This window comes from Nyctibius grandis, chromosome 11, assembly GCF_013368605.1.
Source record: "Nyctibius grandis isolate bNycGra1 chromosome 11, bNycGra1.pri, whole genome shotgun sequence".
NCBI classification, from domain to species: domain Eukaryota; kingdom Metazoa; phylum Chordata; class Aves; order Nyctibiiformes; family Nyctibiidae; genus Nyctibius; species Nyctibius grandis.
This window is the reverse complement of record NC_090668.1, coordinates 10,970,466-10,990,529: the sequence shown is the minus strand read 5'-3', so window position 1 is coordinate 10,990,529 and position 20,064 is coordinate 10,970,466. Positions and strand designations below refer to the sequence as shown.

Here is a 20,064-nt window from a genome sequence, read left to right as displayed (position 1 = left end):
TGTTTTTCATTATGACTAACAAGCAGGATATTGTTTCTGCATTCTTGAGTCTAATTGATCTGTACTGAATTAAAGAAAAAAAATCATGCATATGTTAGAGATAGGACATTATATCAACAGAACAATGATCAGAATCCACTATTTTGAACTATATACCAACATTTCATTTTTAATTCTACTGATCCGTTGTTTAAATCACTACATTCTGGAATATTGGAACATTTATTTTGAAGTTCTCAAAATCAGTTCTGTAGTTGAAGTCTGTTCTTGAGAAATTTACGATGTGGAAGAAATACCATTTAAGATGGACTAGAAGGCTGCCACAAATAAAGATTCCACAAATCTAAATAAAAGACAGAGCCCCCCCTATTCATTATTAAATAAGCAAAAAACAACAACAAAAACCCCAGACTTCAAAACAAGACATTAATGCACTAAGCTGGTATGTCTCAAACCCAGTATTTCTTCCCTTCTTCATTTCTTCCCTTATGCCTTCAAAAATAACTAATAATATGTATTTTATTGGTGTTTTAAATTTTGATTTACTCAAAGACAGAAAAAAAGAATGTTAATATGAAAACCTGCACATCTTTAAAGTGGAAAGGAACAGAAAGATAATTTATTAATGGAAGAGAAGTTCACAGTCTTTATTTGGTCTTTTCATGAAAAATACACTAAACTTACAAAAAAAATGCAGAAACAATTCATTCCACTTCCTAACATTTGTGCCCTTCACATGTACATTTACGATAAAAACTTTCTGAAAAACAGAAGCACTTATTATACTCCAGAGATTTAATATTTAGCTCCTGATACAGGATAATTTATGTTCTCTGGACTAAAGTAGGCCTATTATTATGAAGCTGATCTAGCAGCAGCCAGTTGGGCACTATGCCCAAAACTCCTAATAAAGTTCTAATTAATGTAAAGGGAGTTGTACAGACACCTGAAGGAAAAAGAAGGAAAAAAAAAAAATCAGCTCTACTTCATGATCATTGTAAGAGCTGTGCATGATCTATGTTTCATTTCCATTAATGATTGCTCCACTTGTGCTATAAAAGTGTGCTGACTGGCACAGCTGCATGTCTAGTCTACAAGTAATTTTATCAAAAACATAAAACCACCCCCAAACTTAGAACAGCAATAAGAAAAGTATTATAACTACACAAATGCTTAGCCATCTCCAAACATAGTCACTCTAAGGCTCCAAGGGCAGTGTCATTAGCTGTTCCTACACTGCTTCTGCCACTGTACAACATGCATACTATTGGACTAATGTTATTCAAAGAAGCCACAAACTTATCACATCACGTGAAACCATAACTCATCACAGTGCTAGCTTGTCTTTTTCTTTCCTTTTTTTTTTTATTTTTTTTTATTTTTTTTTTTTATTTTATTAAAAAGAATTCCCATTCCCCACTGTCAAGCAATTGTATAATAAAGAAGATATACACACAGAGAAATCAGTAAGACATCAGAACTGTCAGAACAGGAATCCAGAAAATTCACACATTGGTCTTATATAGTCACAATAACCATATGTTGTCTTAAACAGCTCAATTATGGAACATTTTGTATCATGTTTTAAATTTATTTTACAAAAGAATACTACATCTGGCTTGCCCTTAATACTCCATACTGCTTCTGACATACCCATTAAACAAGAACCTTCCTCTTACAGGTACTACAGCTAAAACTTTATGCACCACTTGAAACAGAAATGACTGCTTAATCTCAAATTGGGGAAAGTGAATAGACATTGACTTAAGTCCATTCAGAAGCATCAATCAATCAAAAGCTTGGACCATTCTGCTTTTTCCTGTACAAATTTACATATTCTACAGATGTGTAAGGGATCTTGTTTTGTAAGATCACCAATAGTAGAAACAACACAACAATCAATGGGACCTTAAATTCTTCTATGACTTTAAGACTGTGTTTCTTTAACTACACCACAACTACCTACGCTAGATTACTATTCTGTAGGTGAGTGCTATTATACGCAGTTGCCTCAGCATTTTAATCACTGTAACTTTCCAAAATTACAATACTAAAAGTACAAGAGACTTGATATCAAGATTCAAAATAACATATCACCTTTTATTAATTTACTGTTTTCTGTGACCTCAAGAGTGGCAAAAGTGCTACCAGTTCCCTTTCAAAATGCAATACTTTACTTCGGTAAAAGACGTAGGAAATGCGTGATGTCTACACAAGAAATGTAAATAATCAAGTTATTGTACTGTACCTGATTTCCATGAAGATCTAAAACATCAAGATTTTTTAGGTTCTCCAGATTTGAGATCTTCTTTATTCTGAAAGATTTCAATTATGACACAAATGATTTTTTCATATTAGAGAAAAAGTATCCTTCATTTTCCAGCTAATACAGAATTTAGCCATTTGTTCCTGCCCACCAAGAGTAACAGAATAACAACAAAATTTTGAACTGTGTAAAAAAAAAATGAATACATGAATGAGCATGCCTTAGACTATCCCCTTCCTTTCTGACTGTCAATAATGCAATAGTGGCAGTATGTACGTGGCTCTTCTAGGAAGATGAAAAGGGAAGAAATACTTGCACCACCAGAAAATAAAGTCAACAAACAACCTATCCAGATACCTAAATAATAAAAAAAAATTACCGGCAAACAGTTAATTCCAAACCAGTTTAGAGAAAGACTATAGTGACACAGGCTTTTGAGAGTTTGTTAGAAGAGCACAGAATAAAGAAAAAAACCTGAAAGCCACTGTCCCTTTCTAGACAGTATAGGTCTCTAGATTTGGCAGTATTTCTTCTCTCCCTGTACAACTTCACTGTCTTAAAACTTTTGTCCTGCCCTATTTTCTGATTCCAGACCTAGGTTATTATATACTCAACAGCATCATCTACTGGCTGATAATACGAAATATCACATGTATTATGCATTTGCTTGGAGAATAATCAAAGATCACATATAGATCAAGCTGAAAACAAGTTGCTAGTAACTGTGTCTGACTTGTAATCATTTATGAGTATTTGTCCTAACTACCTCCAAACCATACTTCTGCATAAACAAACTATACAGCACTTAATGTAGCTATGATTTGGAAAATAATAAAGCACCTTAAAATTATCATTCCCATACTCCAATATTTTGATACAAACAAAATTAATTTCTACAAGTGAGATTTTTAACATAAAAGCTGTAAGCTCTAGTAACATACTGCATTATTGAAAGTCATCAGTTTTGAATACAGGCTGAATTAGGAGATATATTCTTTGTAATCTGCGCATCACTGAAGTTTGTTTACCAGTTTGTCCTTTACTGAATACAAAGAAAATACGGAAAATGAACAAAATCAGAGCACAACCCTTAGGCATGTGAGCAATTCCACATATAATCCTATTAAGTTATTAGAATTAAAGGCTACAGGATTTGAATTGTATTTTTAGAAAGTAATACAACCAGCAAGTTGTATCTCCCAACAGAACCTATAAATACGCAATAATATCCACAATTCACGTGTCTGATTTTTTTTCCCAGCTAAATACATCAGGCAGAAATACTTCTTACAGGTTATAAAGAATCATTTAATACTTTGTGTGATGTGAAAAGATATTCCACCGGTCACACAAACCTAAGAACACTTATTTAATAGCCAGAGCAGAAGATTAGACGGAAACATGTAAAATACTTCAGAACTGTTGCTAAAATTTACATAAGAAAGGAAGTTTCTGAGGAACATTGTGAGCAAAAACTGTGTGCTTCCTCAGTGGGATCCCTAACACTTAGCTAGTGTTAGGGACCAGCTCACTGGTTTCACAGCCAACATCACAATCTGGAAACTCTAACAGAAACAATGACAAATCACAGTTGTACATCATAAAGAAGTAAGGTGCTTTAGGTTAGTTTTACTATTTTACCTGTTCTTTCCCAGCAAAAGGACTCTTAGGGATCTCAGAGTTGAAAGCCCGCTTATTTCCTCTATCTGATTATCATATAAATCTAAGAAAACAAGATGCTGCAGATTAGAAATATTTTGGATCCGGGTTATAAAGTTATGTTGGAAATTCAAAAGGCGGATATGATCTTCCCCATCTATAATTGGGCACACTGTCAGTTTTTGCCTGGAAGGAAAAAGAAACAAAACAAAAAACACATGTAAGTAACAAATTGGTAATCCACCTTCTACTCACCCACTCTGACTGAACCAAGAACAGTATATCACCTCGATTAAGGTAATATTAAGGCAATTAGGTTTGCTAATTAAACTCTGTAAATAAGGCAGTAGCTCCTTACTATAAAAAAACAACATGAAAACATAGCAGAAGTGCTTCCAAAATTCTCTGAAAGCCTGTCCTCTTAACCAGAGATTCGCTTGTTACATGGAAACTACATTGAAGTTTCATGTTGTAACCTCATAATTTTTTAAACAGACATAGCCTGCCAATTTTTAAATTTTTTCATTAGATACCACATAAGTAGCCTGTTTAGATCAGAATTCAAAGTGTTCTACGTCTATGCAATTTTTCTTTGGTTTATAGAACTTTAAATGTGAAATATAAATACCTGAAATAAGAAGTGTTAATGTGAAAAGTAAAAGATGCAGGAAATTATGCTGAAAACAGTTATTCTTATTTTAGGGTTATTCCAGGAGTCCTACTGATCTGACAAAACTTTTTGGACTACGTGAACCTTACCCCCACCAAAAAAAAAAAAAAACAAAAAAACCCCAAACAAACCAAAAAACCACAATCATATTTACAATTAAATGTCTTTCAGATAAAACCTTTTTGTGCATCCTGGTTAAGTAAAAAAAAGCAACAGACCATTGTACAGTCAATGTATCATATTTGAACTAATGGAGACATAGCCTCTTTCTATAGATTACTTGCATTTGACTCTGAAGCTAGCTCCTCAGTTTACAATGAAAAGTCCCAACTGCCTTAGACGGCTGCTGTATGGATTTATTCATCACAAGGACACTAATACAGAATTTCTCGAGAACACACATACCCAAAATACAACAAAAACAAGCCCACCACTCATACCATTGACCACAGGCATTACCGGGACATGCACCACTTTAGCCCATCAGACACAAGAGTTGCAAGCTACGGGGCATGCATTCCATAACCTTCTCACCTTTCCAGGGTAAGTCTGTCAGAGTTCAGTATTTTTTCTTCAGCAGTAGGTTGCAATACAGGAAATGTTATTGATGAACTGCTCCCCAAATTTTCACTGTTACCTGAAGCATGTGAACTAATACTGTGGCTGCTTTGTCGGGATCTGGATTTTATAGGTGTATGAATACAAGACTCGCCAAATCCTGATAAAGAACCTGTATTCTGCTTCAACTCCAAACCAGAAAGTTCTGCCAGACTGGATGGTACTGGAAGACATATCTGCTTGTTACGCACCAAAGGACTTAATACTCTTTGGTCTCCTGTACGGGGAACAAAACCAACCTGAAGACTTAAATTTACTCCATAATAAGTTGCATAATATCCCTAAAAATCAACCCATTCTGAACAGCTGTTGGTCTTTATTTTTTACCAGAATGAATAAAGAATTGCCATAATAATGAAACTGATCTCCTATCCTAACCAATCACTGTTTTTATATGACAGGCAAGCAGCAGCAGTGTTGCAAGAAGTGTTGTGTTTTCAAGGCTCTTCCAGGTTTCACCACAGTTAGCAGTGATATCACCAAATATCTTGCTTTTCAAAGCCAAAAGCACACAAGCACAATAGGAAAACTACCTCTTCATATCAGGGTTCTGAATTAGAAACTAATTTTGTCTAAATACATTAAAATGTTAAACATCCAGTAAAACGTTACAGTAGAGAATTGTGTGGCTTCTGAGGGAATGTATAGTAGGGCACTTGATAGATTGGGGCTTTGTAGGTAGAAGAAAGGATGCTCTTCCATGAACAGAATGAGGGGCAAAAAGTGATGAAAAAAGCCATCTGCACTAGGCAGTAGAAGGACAGCAGGTTTAGGACGTGATGCAGCAGTAATTATATGGAACTACTGTAGCCAATTCGGAAAAGCTGTCACTCTTACATATTCTAATCATACTACAGTCTTTCTTTACTGATTAGTTAATAAAACGAGATACAAAGCACAAAAAAACCAAACCCTACTGAATATCACCTTGCCTTCCTGAGTAGGTTTTTTCCAGATCATGCTGCAGAAGTCTATTGTGGAAAGATGACTGTTCTTTATTTATCCTGAATTCAAACTGTAACACAATATTTAAGACAAATGTTAAAAATTTTCAAATGCAAGTTATGTCTTTACACAGACAAACACAATCTTAGTAACGACTACCGTTCTCAGAAAACTCTGCAAATGCTTTAAAAAAAAATAAATAATTGTTCCAATAAAAAGAGTATTCAATCTATTAAGATACTATTACTGAAAAGTTTCACTGTTGGAAACCGAAATGAAAATATGGTAGTTACCAGCACATTCATCTGCAGTTGGCTAAACAAAGAAAAAAACCCCTCTATAAGAGGTACCACAGTTACAGGAGGATGAAAGGTACAGATGGAAGCATAAGAAATCAGATATATATATATATATATTAAGTTTATGGCAGCCTATAGTACATCTCCATGTTTTTACTTTATGTATCTTTTATAGGATGAAATAGATTACCAAAAGACTATCAGATACATCAGATATTATATTAAAAGTCAACACATTATTACTGAAAAGGCAATTCCTATCTGAAACCGTACAAATTTGGCTGTACCACACAACTGCCTTAATTAATATAACTATTAAAAAAAAAGGTAACAATTACTGGTTTGCTTTTATCTGTTATAGATGAGGCCTGGATAACCAGCTGAAGACCACAATTATTAACCTGCAAGTTGGAAGAAAAAGAAATGGAATATTAAATTTTTTAAAAACAAGTATCAACACAAAAAGTTGAATGTAACTTTTTTTAAAAACAATAAAGGTATTTTCAACAGCAAAATATGCCAAGAAGGTAACTATTTTGCAAAACTATTATGAAGAATACATCACAGCACAAAGTAACACGAAATAATTTTTAGTTCAAAAAACCCCCCAGTTTTTAGTTTTAAAAATATACTGGAAGTGTGACTTTCATGGGGATGTTATCCTCCTTATGAAGAAAACAAGCGTTTACATTTAAATATGAGAATTTTTTTTTAAAAGGCAAAACGTGCTCGTCTTTTAATTGGATTCAGATGACAAAACGTAGCACCTACCTGCTGAATAATCAAAACGCTTAACAGAAATATTTACCCACATGGCTTATATATCCACTTCCCAGCGAGTAAAAGGAGGCACACAAACAGCCCCAGGGAAGCTTCCTCACGCCAGTCACGGCACAGAGAAGACCGAGCTCCCCGCGAAGCGGCACGGGCCGCTCAGGGGATCCTCCACCTGCGGAGCACCAGCCCGCGCAAGGCCCGCGCAAGGCCGCGCCCTCAGCCCCCCACGGCCGGTCACACACCGCCTCACAGAACCGCGGCGGGGCCGCGCCCTCAGAGGCGCCGCCGCCGTCACCCCTCCCCGGGCCCGCCCTTCTGAGGAGAGGCGGGGCTCGGCGGGGCGCATCGGCCGGGGAGCGGCACAGCGCGCGGGCGCGTAGCACAGGAATACCCCCGGTCCTGACCCCACACACCGACGGCTGAAGAGAAGAAGCGGCCGCCACCCGCCGCCCCACCCACGGCAGCACCTACCGGGCCGGAGACGGCCCGAGGGCCCCTGCCGGGCCGGCACTTGCTGGGCACCATGTAAACCTGCTCCCTCAGCGCCTCACAACACCTCACACCTCCGCGCCGGCCGCCGCCCCTGTCGGAAATCGCTCCGCTGTTACCGGGGCAACCTCCGCTTCCGGCCCGCTCCCGGCGAGCCTCGCTCGCGCCCCGCCCGCCGGCTGAGGCAGCGCGGAGCGGCGGGAAGCCGTGAGGGGGCGTCGCGCTGTGCGGGCGCTCTGCTGTCCCCCGGTGCCTGCTCCGGGAGCGGTGCTTGGCACCGGCAGCCCGGCGAGGCGGCCTCAGGTAGGGGGCCGGGGGTGGGGTTCGGGGAGGCGCGGGAGGGCGCCCCGCAAGTGCGCGGCTGTCCGCCCGTCAGCCCCCCCGTCGTAAAAAGACACTGATACGATTGTGTTTTCCTGCATTCTAAATGCAAGTGACTATAAAAAACCCGTGAAAAGACAAAAGCTGGACGTACCTTCTTGTCACAAAATGTGAGGATCTGATGGGAGAGCCTGGGCAGAGCCGCGGTGCGCTGAGGGGCCTGTCCGTTGCCTGGCCAGTACCTCAGTCGTGTGTCAGCTCTTGCTGGTGGCACCTCAGGACCTGCCAACCCCGAGCAGCTCTTGGAGCTCAGAAGCCCCACAGATGGGCAGTGGGTGCTTTGAAACACACGTACCAAGAACTCAGTGGCTAGAAAAGCAACGGTGTGCGTGGAAGGGCTGTGAATTGCCTCGCGGTGTCTTCCTCATCCATATCCTGGGTTTAGCTTTGTGTATTGTCATTTCAGTTACCGTTTGCTGAAAGGCTGACAGAAAAATAGTGTAATTATGGCTTACTTTGCAAGAAGTATGAAATATGGGGGTGTTTTTTATGGTATGTATACAATACTGTGCCAACAATGAATGTGCCATAAGAAATCTGTGAAAGTTTTGCGCAGTTGAGGTTCATGGGTTTATAATCCTAACTGGTTTATCAGAAGATCGGTTGAGATATGGGTTCCCCTCTAAGGGACTTGTCTGCATTATTCACTTAGTTTTAAGTTCTCCCATGGTTACAAATACTGCTTAATCTCTGCTGGTAGTTAAGCATTATAGAACATTGCTGTATTAAAAAAAATACATAAAACATTAGACTGGTAATTTCAATGGAGATCTAATCAACACAGTGTTTGAAATTACATCAATCTGCATCTACAGTAATTCTCTTAACATTATTAACAGACTAGATGTAGCAGACTAGATGATGATGATGATAGGACTTTTCAAAGAAATTAGCTAATCGTAGACAAGGCCAAAGGCCAGTTCTGTGCAGTGACCACTGGTAAAGCAGAAGAACAGATCTAGTGGCCTTCCCTATAAAATCAAGTTCACTTAACCTCGACAGGAGGAGTAATCAGGTAAATGGAAACGTCTCTCAAACATCGTTTAGGTTAGCTGTAGCACAAAATAGTTCTTTGCTCGTACTGGTCCTGACCTTTTTTCTACCCGGAAAGGCGAACAACTCCTGTGAACTCAAATACAAACTCAGACCCACAATCCCTGTACATACTTTCTCCTAGAATGTGTTTTGTGTTTGTATTTCTGCTCCCACTGAAATCAACAGCAAAGTGATGCCCTACCCAAGACTTACTACAAAATGTTCTTCCGTTAGCAGAGAACTAGAGAGCTGGTTAGTGATGCATGGAAGCATATTTCATAAACAAAATATTTCATTGCTTAAGGCATGTTAAAAAATAAGCCAAACCCACTGAGGCAGAACAGCAGTTGTGTTCATGCCAGCAAATCTGACTCACGAGGACTGTTTGTCACAGTGATGAGAAGAACTGGCCCCTGAGCGCAGTCTCACTTTTTGCCAATCCAAAGTTTTAAGAAGAAAACATTGAAGCAATGCAGTGGAGTGATTCGGGTGAATTGTACGGACAAAAACAAGGATCCCACAAATGAGGTGGTGACTTAAAGATCCAACCTGCATTTAGTAGTTTGGGTTCAGATGGTATTGAAAGAAAGATCTTTTCTGACTGAAGAATGAATATTTATATGGTAAATTGAAATGCTTTAGATTCTAATCCTGAAAACATGAATATTAATTTCACGTTAATAGCTGAAACAGTCCACTGAAATATAGTGCAATGGTCTTTAAGTTCAAAACAAATAAATGCGTGTTTCAGAAAAGGGACCTCTATATTTTAGTGAGTTCTTATGGGGGAATGTTTTTATTCTGTTTAAGTACCAGAATTATAGAGGAGTGCTCTGCAAAAATAACATATATCCAGTCATGTCCTTGTTCACTTGGTTTATCTTATTTCCAAATCTCATCCTCGGCATTTAAAACCACTCTTACCCCTGTGAAAACTTTTTGAATGTCTTAAACCGCAACGCTCTCGTTAGGACACAGGAGCGCAGCCCCAGGGCTGTACAAGGAGATGAGAAGTCGGGACGTTGCTCTTCGGTGAGGAGCCAGTAGTTTTCTGTTGAAATAAAAGCAGTCCCGATTCAGTCGTGAACGAGAAGGAACTTTTAACCGGCCGGCTGGCCGCGGGGCCTGCAGCCGCCCCGGCGCGCCCCGCACTGGGGGCAGCATCGCGGGAGGAGGGACCGACCCTCCCGCGGCCGTGCCGGGCCCGCCCGGGGAGCGGAGCTGGCAGCGCCGCCCCAGCCGCTCGCCCCGCGCCGCCGCCGCAGCGGGAGGGGAGGGGTAGGCGGGCAGCGGCTGCCGCAGCCCAGGGCATCGCTGCTGTCGCGGCGGCGGCGGGCCGGGGCCGGCCGGCGGCACGGCGCGCTCTGCCGCCGAGCGCCATGGCCCAGCGGCAGCCGGCCACCCCTGAGGGCCCCGAGGCGGCGGAGCCTGGGGCTGGGGCCGCCGTCCCGGAGCTAACAGCGGGGAGCGGCCCCGTGCAGATCCGAGTGGCCGTCCAGGCGGCCGCCGAGGACGGAGAGGAGGAGGAGGAGAAGGAGGAGGGCGGCGGCGCGCCGTGGCCCGCGGCGCGGGGCGGCGGCAGCTGCAGCGAGGAGGACTCGGGTCGGTGCGGACGCTCCAGGTGAGCCCGCCGGGCCGCGGGCCGGGCTGCGGCGGCGGCAGGGAAGGGGCCCCGGCCGGCGCCCGCCTCTCCCTGCGGGCCTGGCTGTGCGGGGCGAGGAGCGGGGCCGCCGCGGGCAGCCACGTAACGGTGCGGCCGCGGCTGATGCAACGCCGGCGGGGAGGGGTGGGAGACACGGGAAACCCTCCAGCGGGGACACCCGGCAGCCGCCGGGCAGGGAACTGCCCCCGGTGGCGGTGGCTCCGCCCGGGCTGCGTGTGCCCCCCGAGGGAAGGGCCGGGGCCGGGGCCGGGCTCTCTGCGGCTGCCCGGCGCAGGGGGTGCCGCAGCCCCGCCGTCGGTGCGGCGCGGGACGCGGCTTCCCCACAGCGAGAAGCGCCGGGCTGGGGTGCCCCCGACATTTCCATTTCACTGCCTGTTACAGAAAGGGTTTAGGGTTGGTTCGTGTGGTTTGGTTTTGGGTTTTTTTTTCTGTTTGGCTTTTATTGCATAGAACCGTAGAGATTTTCTTCAGTAGAATTGAGGCATGGACAAGCAGACCTGTTCTGTGGCTTTGGAAGCAAGTTGACCAGACATGAAATCAAGACCAGTTTAAATGCAGAAGTAACTACCGCTTTATAATCTGCTCTACTGTTTGATAATGCAAATAGCGTTGTCTGTATTTAATGATAAGTTGCAGGAATTATTACTGATGACTGAAGTTGCTCTGATGCCTACCAGATTTTTTTTACTTGTAAAAGGAACATCCAGGATTTTTGTGCCAGAAAACTGCAGAGACAAAGCTCCCTAGCTGCAGTTCATCTTGTGTTTTGTACTAAAGCTGCAGGTGCAGTGATAAATTCAGTCGCATAAAGATTTAGGTACAGTAGCATGAAATTCAGTATTCTGTTCAAAGAGCAATTGTTTCTAATCAATTCTCTAGCTTTGTATCTTAGCACTGACTCAGAATGAACTGCAATGCATTATTTTAAATTGCAGAGGGGTAGCTGGGGAGGCAGAATTCCCTGCAGCTGCCAAAGTTGTCAACTATGCACTACAGAAACAGGAGGTGAGCGTAGCTAGACGTAAGTAAAATGTCCCATTGGTAGGCACCCAGTATTGTGTCCACTAGTTTTTGTTGACAGACTTGCACTGCCTGTTGGAACATCAGCTTAATGCTGTAAATTATATTGCCCTGTAGTGCTTATTAATACTATACCTTATTCTTTTTGAGACTCAGCAAAAACCTGTCAAAAGGTTAGACTCTATCCAGACAATTTAATACATTTTTTGTGAGTTTTGATATTTAAAGCCCATTCTCTATGCAGATATGTTTAGTGTGTGACTAACAGCCAGATGAGTCACCATGTTAAAAGGTTGTTTTTCAGCCTATCCTGTTTTGACAAGCGTATCCGTCACAAAGCTCTGAATAAAGAAATAAGTAAATGAAAATTGTGATAAATACTAGGCTCTTTTTTTTTCGTCAGTGTTGACTGACACTGATTTATCAGCTACCTTTGTAGTAGAGTTGATTGATAGCCTAGAGGTACCACCAGTTGATCATTACTATGAATTAATATGGAGCTAGTTACAAATTTCTGTAGGTGGAATTTTCATACAGTACTTAGTGAGGGCTTTTGTAAGAGCCCTAAAGATTTTGTAAAAGCTGAGCCATCTGCCAAATATAGAAATGGTGTATAGTTCAGATTGTGACCAATATTTAATTTAGAGAGGTGAAATGAGATCTGTTTCACTCTGATTCAGTATGTTAACACTGTAAGTAAGGATGGTACTGATCTTTGCAAACGTGAGGTTCACTTTTATCTTTTTTCCCAAGCATAAGGCTCCATTTTCTTTCCATCCAAACCTTCCAAATACCTGCATATGTCTTCTGTACTAATAAAACCTCTAAAAAACTGTAAACTCCATTCTGAATTGAAGGTAAGCTTTTCTTAGCAGAGTGTGGATATGTAAAAATGCTGAAATGTTCTAAGTTTCTTGTGCCTACACTAGTTCTGAATCGGTAGTGAATGACAAATGAGAAGCAGTGGGGTAAGGGACTATCATGAATGAAAAATAAACACTTAGCCTTGTTTTTTCTTCCTTCTGAAATCAGCGCCCACAGCTGGCCATTGAATGTTTTTTGCTAGCTTAATCATAATGTTAAAAAAATTGGCAGAGTCCAGGTCTCTAGGTTTGCTGATTCTTTATTAAAGCAACTCAGAGTTGGACCACCACTGCAGGGAATGGTACCTGACTCAAATTCACTATCAGTTTATATAGAAACTAATAAGTAGTTACATCACAAACTTCTCACAAGCTTCTGTTATAAATCCACTATTTCAATTCCTCTTTCTTCCTTTTTCAAGAGTCCACAAAAGTCCATTGTCAGGAGTACACAAACGTCCATTCTTTTCCATTGGTTAGCTGATCTTTATCTTCTGGTTCCACTCCGGCTCCCGTTGACAGCCCATCCTTAATGTTCTTGCTGTGATCAGCATCCCATCTTGATTCGGGTTGACCAGAGTCTGGTTTCCACTGCCAGCATCTCCTAAGTATTAACCTAAAATAGCTAAAGTCTATTTAGAACCTTATTTCTATTAATGCTTATTTCTAAGTATCCTATATTTCTTTTAAGGTAAAGAAAAGGTTAACCATACATCCTTTTTACTAAAGGCATCAGAAAGTAATACTTCTAGGCCTACTCCTGCTTAGCTACTCATTAAGCTTTGATTGATGATTGGTTCAGTCATAGGTCAGGATTATACAAAGGACCTTTGAGAACAACATTCATGGATTGTGACAGCCCACCTGTGTTTATCAGATAAGAATAGAATAATAAATATAAGTCTAACTCTTTTTCATCTCTATTGATTCTTATCTGTTTAATTAATGAGAACTTCTACAACAATTTATGTGAAAATTTCTACAATACATAACTTCATCTATTATCCTCCACTTCTGGCATTGTCAGATAAATTATTTTTCTCACTCTCTTCATTCCTTTGAACTATGCCCCATTAAGTGGCTAGGGAGATTCTAACAAGGAGACTTCTAGGATTGTGTGAGTATCCATGTATATCTGATGTGTTGCCCTATCATCAGAAGAACCATAATAAGTAAATAAATTGTTAGCTTCAAAAAAACAGGTCTCAGAGAACTGCCATAACTTGTCACACCTGGGAGCACATTCCCTGTGCAGAACCCATTGACCTGAACAGCACCGTCAGATGTACAGCAAGCACCTGCCTAGGCAGTGCTGCTGCCTGCACCCAGGCATGGGTGGCAGGTCGGTCAGCATTAAGATCACAGTCTCTAGTTCCTCTCTGTGACTGCCAAAAGGCAAGGTGATTCAGTAGCCTGCATCCTCCCTGCCAGATTGCCATTGGAGGACTCCAGTGTGATGCCTGCTCCCTTGTTTAACAATTTCACAAGCTCTGCAAAAGCCATTTAAGACAATTTTGGGAAAATGTGTGGCTCCTCCTTTTTTGTTGCCGAGGTACATGGGAGGCCAAAGTAATACATGATTTATAGGGTCTAGGGAGCTTGGTGGATGATTTTTTTTTTTTTTTAACAGAAACTTTCATGATGGTCCCACAGCAAAACTAGACTGCTAACAGCTTTAGAAAAAATTACTCTGGCTTAAGATGAGACTTGTGCATTATAGTTTTTATAGCAACATCTATAGCTGTAGTCTGTGGGTGAACTATTTGCCTCAATGCTAGATAATTTAAATGGTCATTTGTATTTCAGCAACAAACATGCTGCTGTAACTGTATGTGGAAAGAAATTTATCTCAAATCCATGTTTGCAATATCTGTTCTTGGGAGAGGATGCTCAGTAGTGCTCCATTTTGCACAGATACTTAGACAACATGATGGGAGGGGCAGAGAGGAAATGAGAATGACTTCTTAGTAACCTGCATATGTGTGCATATACAGCTCTTCCTGAGGTACATGAGCTGCTACTGCACCAAAGTCCTTAATCTGAAACATACATAGAGTTTAAGCCCCTTGGTGAACTGCTAGTTATGTTACTCTGTCACTCTGGAAGCGACCTGTAAAGATAGCAATAGTCCTGTCAGTCTTTCTCACTCCCTGGATACTGGTTCCTGCATTCGTGCAGTGACAAGGCTGGAGAAATCATGATTGCATGAAGTTGGAATATTCATTCACAGGTATGTGACACTACTCATGAAGCACCTAAATGTCAAGCCTATGTTTAATAGCTTCAAAATGAAAAATAAAACACTGTCACTGGAGGAACTTTGTATATCACCAAGTGCCTGTGCACCTTCATTTCATGTTTTGGTGTAGGATTTGAGTTTGCAGCATGTTTTCAAGATGCTAGTGTGTATGTCTCATTGTTCTACACTGAGATCAGCTTTTTGGAATGAGCTCAGAAACTTGTCTCCTTATGCTGACTGGAAAGGTGCATCCTCTGAGCTGGCCTCCTGCCTCAGATGGATAGGGCGATACCTGTTCAGTGCCTATGTACAAAGTAAGTTGGAATCAGCATTATGGTTATGCCTTTCCATTTTGAAAAACTATTTGAATCCACTAAAATAAGATGAAGATCTGTTAATAAAATGATTTAACTGTCTTCCAGTGGAGGAGAAAATGATGAAGACTCTGACCAGAACTGGAAACCACCAGAAAGTGACCTGATCCAGAAGTTAATAGCACAGATTGAGTATTACTTCTCAGATGAGAACCTTGAGAAAGATGCCTTCCTTCTAAAGCATGTGAGAAGAAATAAGATGGGCTATGTCAGTGTTAAACTCCTCACTTCTTTTAAGAAGGTATGCTAACTTTTTAAGACTTGAAGTACCTTGTGTAAGCCTGATGAATCTAAAAACATTAGGAGAGAGGAGATGAAAATAACTTATTTTATAGAGTTACAGTCATCATCTTTATCTGCCTCTCTCAGGTTGATTCAATTTTGATGTGATAGTTAGGTTTGTTCTCATCCAGAATTTTAATTGCTGAACTTGTTCATGACTGACTAGGAAAACCACACAATTATCATTCTGGGAGAGAGTAGGGCAGGGTAAATAGGACATTGGATAAAATTCATTTCTAGATCAGCTCCTCATGGGTAGCTAAGTAATTCTAGTGAAATTACTTTCTTATCTCTGGGAAGGGATGGTGAATCTGACCTTTGCAAACGTATGGAGATCCAAAAATTAAGAGTAGTATAAAGTAGCAGGTAACTGAAGTCAAGTAAAGGTGAGGTGGGTTTTATTTTTTCTTTTTTTACATTAGGAAGTCCTATGTAAATATGTGTAACTGATTTCTAAAATTACATTAGAAACACACTGTCAAGATTCTAAATCTGACAGTTTTGCAGAGCTATTCAGTCTAGAAGCTAAAGCACTCCCAGTTTCTTCAGACCACTTCACACAGATTATACTGATAACAGATAAACTCTTAAAAGCACTCCTTGGAAATGGAGAAGTCTGGGGTTTTTTTAAACCAAGATTTTTGAGGGAGGAAAAATCAGTTCAATAAAATGAAGTCCTAAACTTGGCAAAACTACTTGTTCAGCAAATTTAACAAAAGAAAACCCACAGAACATGCATTTTGGTCATGGTTCAGACCTAGATATGAGTGACTGAATATCACTTGAGCAGGCTTTAAGCTAAAGTAATGATTTGCAGTTTGAGATTTAGTGTCAGTTCCTATTTTCAGTAGATTCAACAGGACATGAGCTTTATAGGAGAGCTCACTGATGCCCATTATAGCGGGAAATCTGCTTACTTTTTCACTGAGGTCTGCTACGTGAAACTTAAATCCAGGTTTCTGTTTGTAGACTGGAACCTGCATCTGCCTTAAACTTTCTGTAATTAGTTTGAGTGGGTTTGATCAGTTGTGCTAATTAACTTGTGTCTGTCTTCAAGGTGAAACACCTTACCCGCGACTGGAGAACCACAGCCTATGCACTGAAGTACTCGGACACGCTTGAGCTCAGTGATGATAACAAAAAGGTCAGAAGAAATTCTCCAGTTCCAGTGTTTCCAAGTGAAAACCTTCCTACCAGGATGTTACTGGTATATGATATCCACACGATTTCTGAGCTGCAGGCTCTTAACAAACAAGAAAATGGATGCATGCAAGAAAGGATAATGGAGCATCTCCTCAAAGCCTTTGTAACTTTTGGTGTAATTTCATCGGTTCGTATTCTCAAGCCTGGTAGGGAGCTACCACCCGATATCAGGAGGGTCAGCAGTCGGTACACGCAACTGGGAACTCAGGAATGTGCAATTATAGAATTTGAAGAAGTAGATGCTGCTGTACGTGCTCATGACTTCATGTGTGCTGAAAAGAAAGAGACTGGCATAAAAGTTGTCCTAATAGGCATGAAACCTCCAAAGAAAAAAGTTCCCAAAGACAAGAACCGTGATGAAGACACCAGCAAGAGTCTTAAGAAGGCGAGATCCCTTAATAAGAGAGTTGAGGAACTTCAGTTCGCTGGTGATGAATCTTCAGCAAATAGCTCTTCTGACCCAGAGAGTAATCCTACATCACCATTGTCAGGACGCAAAAGTACTGCAACAAATACTACGAGTAATTTGAGCCCCATCATTCACCCAGCCAACCACTTGAGTCCTAATATGTCACCCAGATCAAGTCCTTGGAACAGTCCATCTTCACTACGAAAAGTAACCAAAAAGTCTCCACTGGCTGAAGACAGCAAGCTTAACTCAAGCACTAGCCCTGAAATTCCTAGGAAATGTACAGATTATTCCTCAGACAGCAGTATCACTCCTTCTGGTAGCCCCTGGGTACAGAGAAGAAAAGCTCAAACTGTAGCACAAAAGAAGAGTCCCATCAGTAGCCCCATGTTAGCTCGGAAAATACAAAACGCAGATGGTCTGCCTGTAGGGGTGCTGCGGCTGCCCAAAGGTCCTGATGGCACTAAAGGGTTCCACAATGGATGTGAACAAAGGAAGGCTATGAAGAATGAATAAATCATTCTTTAAAAACAATTTCACAGGTCAGTCAACTGCTTTTCTTCCAGCCTGAGGAAAAATTGTCACTTGAGTGGCTGAGTTAAGTCAGTATTTAATTTTAAAAGCTTTTGTATTCATATAGAGACCTCATCATTTGTATATTTGTATATTCACTTCACAGAATCACATAATAGTTGAGGTTGGAAGGCATCTCTGGAGATTGCCCAGTCCACCTCAAGCAGGGTCCACTACAGCAAATCACTTAGGGTTCTGAGTACCTGCAAGGATAGAGACTCCCCAGCCTGTCTGCCATCCGCACAGGAAAAAGTGTTGCCTTACTGTCATGGTTTAAAGCTGGGCCGGCTATTAAACTGGTAGCAGACGCTCTCTATTAACCCTCCCCCCCACCTCCAGAAGGGAAGGGAAAGGGAAAAGGGAGAGAGACTTACGGGTTGGAAAGTTAAAACAGTTTTAATAAACTATAACAATGAAAAAGAGTATAATAATAATACTGGAATAATCAAATATATACAAATATATATAAAACCAAGATCGAGCTCCCCCGATGTTGGTCATGTCACCACCGGCACTGCAGGGCAGGCTCTGGGAAGGCCCAGGCTGGGCCCAGCAACGGACGGGAACTGGACTCGGGGATGCACAGATCGGGATTGGGGGGGGAGCAGGAAAACAGACAGAGTCCTCCTTGGACACCAGCCATACCAGAAGGGTGAGAAGGGAGAAGAAAGGGCCAAAGGCTCAAGCCGGCCAAGGCCCTCGTGATCCCCCCACTTTATACCAAGAATGACGTGGATGGGACGGAATACCTTCGCTGGTCAATTTTGTGTCCCCTGCCCTGTCCGCTCCTCCCTGCAGGTGCGACCCCCCTGCGGCTCTTCACTCGTAAGCAGTGAGGAATTTAGCAGTGACCTTGGTTTCTCTAAGAATAAGTACAGCCAGAACCTTTCTGCATAACATCCCTACCGGTGCCTCAGCGATAGCTACAAACTTCGAGCGTTATCAGTCCTGGAAGCAGACACTGTCTGCAGAACATGCAATTAGTTTCAGGACGTGCAGTTACTTAGAAGAGACTTAGCTGAAAGTAAAAATCACTGAAAGGAAAATTGGCCTGGTTTAGGCCAAACCAGGACACTTACGTTCAGGTGGAATTTCCTGTGTTTCAGTTTGTGCCCCTTTTCCTGTTACTCGGTATGGCTGAGAAGAGCCTAGCTCCATCTTCTTCACTCCTTCCCATTAGATATTTGAAAACATTGATGAGATCTGCTCCCTGAGCCTTCTCTTCTCCAGTCTAAACAGCCCCAGCTCTCTAGACCTCTCATAGGAGAGAGGCTCCAGGCTCTTAATCATCTTATGCACTTACCTAATGCAATGCCCTTATCCGCATTATTATTTTTTTTAATGTATCAGTTTGCAATGCCTAAATATTGAAACAGGCATATACATCATTCATGTAACTGCATTATTTGCAAAGCTATGATCCTGAAGAGCAGTGTGTAAATACTTATAGTGGTTATATGATGATAAGCTGTGGTATGTTACCAGGCTAATCATAAGGAATAGACATTTAGAAGACTTTCTATATTTGTCTCAAAAGGAATTCAGAGAAACTTATGTTGCAGTGAGCAGTTGCTCTCTGCTTGCATACGTCTCCAAAGACAGTATTGTTTAGTAGGACCAAAGTGTGTATTTTCATGTGATATGAATAAAGACTGAGCCTTGAAGACTATTCTGGAAGGGTTATCTCATATAATCAGATGGAAATAAACAAAAATACTAACTCTAGATCTATTTTGTTTACTTTAAAAATAAGTTGAGCTGCACTTGAATAGATGCTTAAACCTCACTTTATACCATATGAAATTCTAGAAATCGTTACTTGGAATTTCTCCTGCATTCAGGGCGGGGGGAGGAAAGGTCCTCTGCCCCGTTACTGATGGTTACTTCAGTGGTGATGCTTCACTCTGACTGTACATCATGGTAATATTTATACAATATTATGAACTGTTATCTTACTGTTAACTCTGAATTTAACAAGCAGGCTCAGCAAGACGTGCTTAAAATTAACTATAATCCTACCTGAAGCCAAAGAAGGAACCTCTGCAGTTTTACTTACAAAAGTTACACACTCCTGAAAAATAGCCCAGCAAGAGTAAGAACATAAAGTTTCAGCTTCTGCTCTACAACTTGGGAACTGTGCACGACAAAGTTCTCATCAGATGATCATTCTTCATTCCCCGTCCTTTCCAACTTTCATTTCTACTCGAAGCATAACACTTCTGCAGGGTAAATAACTGCAGCAACACACAGTTAGAGACCAATGTACAGAAATCCCCTGGTTCTGGGTATCATTCTTTAG

At 41.3% G+C, this 20,064-nt stretch overlaps 2 protein-coding genes across 2 annotated transcripts in view; one reads left to right on the top strand and one right to left on the bottom strand.

Annotated features, from left to right (window-relative positions):
* LRRC49 (leucine rich repeat containing 49) overlaps positions 1 to 7,778 on the bottom strand; it is a 44,765-nt gene extending 36,987 nt beyond the window's left edge. Inside the window, exons 1-6 of the mRNA XM_068410482.1 lie at positions 7,706 to 7,778; positions 6,796 to 6,858; positions 6,141 to 6,228; positions 5,130 to 5,430; positions 3,908 to 4,111; positions 2,249 to 2,315 (exon numbers count right to left, since the gene is read on the bottom strand). Coding sequence (XP_068266583.1) covers positions 2,249 to 2,315; positions 3,908 to 4,111; positions 5,130 to 5,430; positions 6,141 to 6,228; positions 6,796 to 6,858; positions 7,706 to 7,759 — 777 coding nt within the window. The 5' untranslated portion in view covers positions 7,760 to 7,778. The remainder of the gene's footprint in view (positions 1 to 2,248; positions 2,316 to 3,907; positions 4,112 to 5,129; positions 5,431 to 6,140; positions 6,229 to 6,795; positions 6,859 to 7,705) is intronic.
* A 2,740-nt stretch (positions 7,779 to 10,518) lies between these two features.
* On the top strand, positions 10,519 to 19,490 carry LARP6 (La ribonucleoprotein 6, translational regulator). The gene is made up of 3 exons (XM_068410231.1): positions 10,519 to 10,760; positions 15,347 to 15,539; positions 16,638 to 19,490. The coding sequence occupies exons 1-3, from the start codon at positions 10,519 to 10,521 to the stop codon at positions 17,706 to 17,708; spliced, it is 1,506 nt and encodes a 501-aa protein (XP_068266332.1). The 3' UTR covers positions 17,709 to 19,490.
* Positions 19,491 to 20,064: the final 574 nt, after the last annotated feature.

What these genes read in the sequence shown, in the direction of transcription:
- LARP6 (XM_068410231.1), top strand. Translation starts at nt 10,519, where the DNA reads ATGGCCCAGCGGCAGCCGGCCACCCCTGAGGGCCCCGAGGCGGCGGAG. An exon ending in GGTCGGTGCGGACGCTCCAG is followed by an intron (nt 10,761 to 15,346) that starts GTGAGCCCGCCG and finishes ACTGTCTTCCAG; the next exon opens with TGGAGGAGAAAATGATGAAG. An exon ending in TCCTCACTTCTTTTAAGAAG is followed by an intron (nt 15,540 to 16,637) that starts GTATGCTAACTT and finishes TCTGTCTTCAAG; the next exon opens with GTGAAACACCTTACCCGCGA.